Below are 2881 nucleotides of genomic sequence, written 5' to 3'. Positions count from 1 at the left end.
TTGGTGGGTGTAGCAAAATTCGTTTGAGTTCTTTCTAAAAAGAAATAAGAAAAAACTAAAGCAAACAGGAAATACCCTAAACTCATGTTGTAGATGCTTAGGTAGCATTTATTTTTATTAGAAGCATACAAAAAACCAATCAGGCTTTTGTGTTCATGTAGTGTGGATAAGGGATGGCATATTCCCCATTTTTCAGAGGGAAGAAAGGTAGAGTTTAGAGTTTATCTGATTTGCCCAGTCACACCACATCCCTACCAGCACATGGAATTAAACCTTGCTCCTTTCCCAAGGATGTGCCCATCCTACTGTCCTTTGGACAGAGCAGCCCCAGGCGGGGCCAAAGCCAAACCAGCCCTCCCAGGGAATTCCTGACATGGTTTTACTGCGGGCAGAAGGGAGGACGGAGCGGGGGGGCTTTCGGCCAGCTATGACAGTGCACAGCTGGGCTGTATGCGTCATAAAAGGAGGAAGGTTTGGCTGCAGTCCCTGAGGAGAGCACAGGCAGGCGGCTGCAGGGGTTTCCCAGGGTCGCGGACAGGCGGCACGGTGTTGGCCACAGCGCCCGCTGCCACCAGTGAGCTGAAGAAGGCGGCGAGCGGCTCCAAGGCCCGTGAGCCCGCGGGGCCCAGGGTCACCGAGCTGATCACCAAGGCTGTGCATGGCTCCAAGGAGTGCAAGGGGTTCTCCCTTGCCCCGCTCAGGAAGGCGCTGGCCACCAGTGGCTACAACGTGGAGAAGAACAAGAGCCGCATCAAGCTGGGGCCCAGGAGCCTCATCAGCAATGGCACCCTGGTGCAGACCAAGGGCATCGGTGCCTCTGGCTCTTTCAAGCTGAACAAGAAGCTAGGTGAGACAAAAGAAAAGGCAAAAAGGAAAAGACAGCTGCCAAGCCTAAGAAGCCGGCAGCCAAGAAGCCCACCAACTCTGCTAAGAAGCCCAAGAAAGCGGCGGCGGTGAAGACGAGTCCCGAGGAAGTGAAGAAGCTGGCAGGCACAGCAGCCAAGAAAGCAGCCAAGAGTCCCAAGAGAGCCCCACAGGCGGGCCACCCCAAAAAGGCAGTGAAGAGTCCAGCTAAGGCGAAAGCAGTGAAGTCCAAAGCAGCCAAGCCAAAGGCAGCCAAACCCAAAGCAGCCAAGGCAAAGAAGTCAGTGCCAAAAAAGAAGTAAGACGACTGAGAGAAATTGAGAGTCTACTCATTAAAATAAACCCTGTCATCTTAAATAAGTTTTTTGTCATTACAGTCCTCTAGCGATGTCCAGTTACCTAACCCAAAGGTACTGGTATGGGACCTTGTCACGCAGGGCAGGGTATGCGTGTATTTCCATAGATGCTGGTATTCGATAGTAACAACCCTCTGCACCAGCTGGATGGAAATCCCAGACCTTTGGAATGGCAATTCACCTGTGACTTCACCTGGACCTCAAAAGTCAGACAATTTAAGGACATTATGAGCAAAAGAAAATGCTCCCTCTGACAGTTTTAAATGTTACCTCTGATAGTTTTTAAGTTGGTTTGTTTGCTTGTAATACTGAAGTTGTAAGTTTTAAGTAATTAGCCTACAGCATGCCAGCCAGCAACATTGTACCTTTGATAGCTCCTGGACACGATGGTAAAAAATGGATGGGACACACCAATAGCTAGAAAGATTAGGTTTGTCAGTTTAGTGAAGAATTTCATTCTCCTTGTACCATGTTTGTTGTCTTTTCTGCAAAGGGGCCCTGCAGACAGATAATAAATAATAATAAACACAGCTATTATATTTTAAAACAGAAAAGGGGGAGCTGTGAGAGCATACAGCTGGACTGTATGTGCCACAAAAAGAGGAGGGGTTTGGCTGTGGAGAGCCAACACCTGACAAGAACACAAGCAGGCAGCTGTTGGTCAGCGACCCAGGTGGTAACCAGTCATAGCCAACCAGGTGCAAACGTGGAGTATTTTGAATGGGGTATGTAAGAGATGTGTAAACCAATAAAGTCTCTGCTGCATGAACCACGTGTGCAATGCCATCTCTCCATCTCCCCCCCACTGTGACAGCCAACAAGGCACCTTTTATACCCAAACCATTCTGCAGCTCTTTGCCAGGGCAAGGTGGCCTTACAGTGAGCACAGGTACAATTTACATCCCCAGAAATTCATTTACACACTGCTCAAGTGGTGCCTGGAGACCTTAGTTTCCATGGAAAGGAGGAACAGGGACCAGTTTCCAGTTCTGGGCTGGCCTCTGTGCCAGCACGGCCACCACCCAAACACAGGGGATGGGTCCCAGACAAATACCTGCACTCCCAGGGGAGACCCCAAGCTTCCTGCCAGGCACAGGTGGGGCAGCCCAGCCTTTGACTTCTTGTCCCTGTGCGCTCACAGCCATGTGCCAGCCATGCTTGCACGCGCAGCGCCAGCACGATCCGATCCACCCACTCTGCTGGCTCCTTCCCTCAGCATTATGTCAGCCTGTTCCACAGCACTGGAGCCAGCCTGCTCCCCCATCAGAGCCATGCACCCAGAGACTCAAAAATATCCCTCCCTTCTGTTCCTGCCAGCCTCCAGCCGGGGTGAGTTCCACTCGTTTTTGAGCTGCTCTCATGCCACACTGCCAGGACTTCACTTGAGTCCAGGACTTGTCTCACCAAGAGCCTGGACCTGAGCAGCATCCCCTGGTCCACAGCACTTACAGATAGTAGGATGTGATTCCAGGCAGGGAGCTCCTAAAATGGAACTTTTCAACCCTTCCCGGGGAGGCCTCTGAGGCCATGTCTGTCACAGTGTCCTGCGTGGGGCTCTGCGTGCGTGGGGGACATGTGCATTGCTCCTCGCTGTCTCTGGAAAACGTGGGCATGGCAGAGGGTGTGGAAATACCTGGAGGTATGCTACTTCCCTGACGGGT

The 2881-nt window shown here is 51.6% G+C and overlaps 1 protein-coding gene across 1 annotated transcript; it reads left to right on the top strand.

Moving 5' to 3' along the window:
* Positions 1 to 450: 450 nt before the first annotated feature.
* Positions 451 to 1166, top strand: LOC119706175 (histone H1-like). The gene is given in 2 exon segments (XM_038149438.1): positions 451 to 877; positions 880 to 1166. Coding segments are annotated over 2 exon segments (714 nt in total).
* The last annotated feature ends 1715 nt before the right edge of the window (positions 1167 to 2881 follow it).

Source organism: Motacilla alba, chromosome 12, assembly GCF_015832195.1.
Source record: "Motacilla alba alba isolate MOTALB_02 chromosome 12, Motacilla_alba_V1.0_pri, whole genome shotgun sequence".
Lineage (NCBI taxonomy): Eukaryota > Metazoa > Chordata > Aves > Passeriformes > Motacillidae > Motacilla > Motacilla alba.
This window is presented reverse-complemented; position numbering and strand designations above follow the sequence as displayed.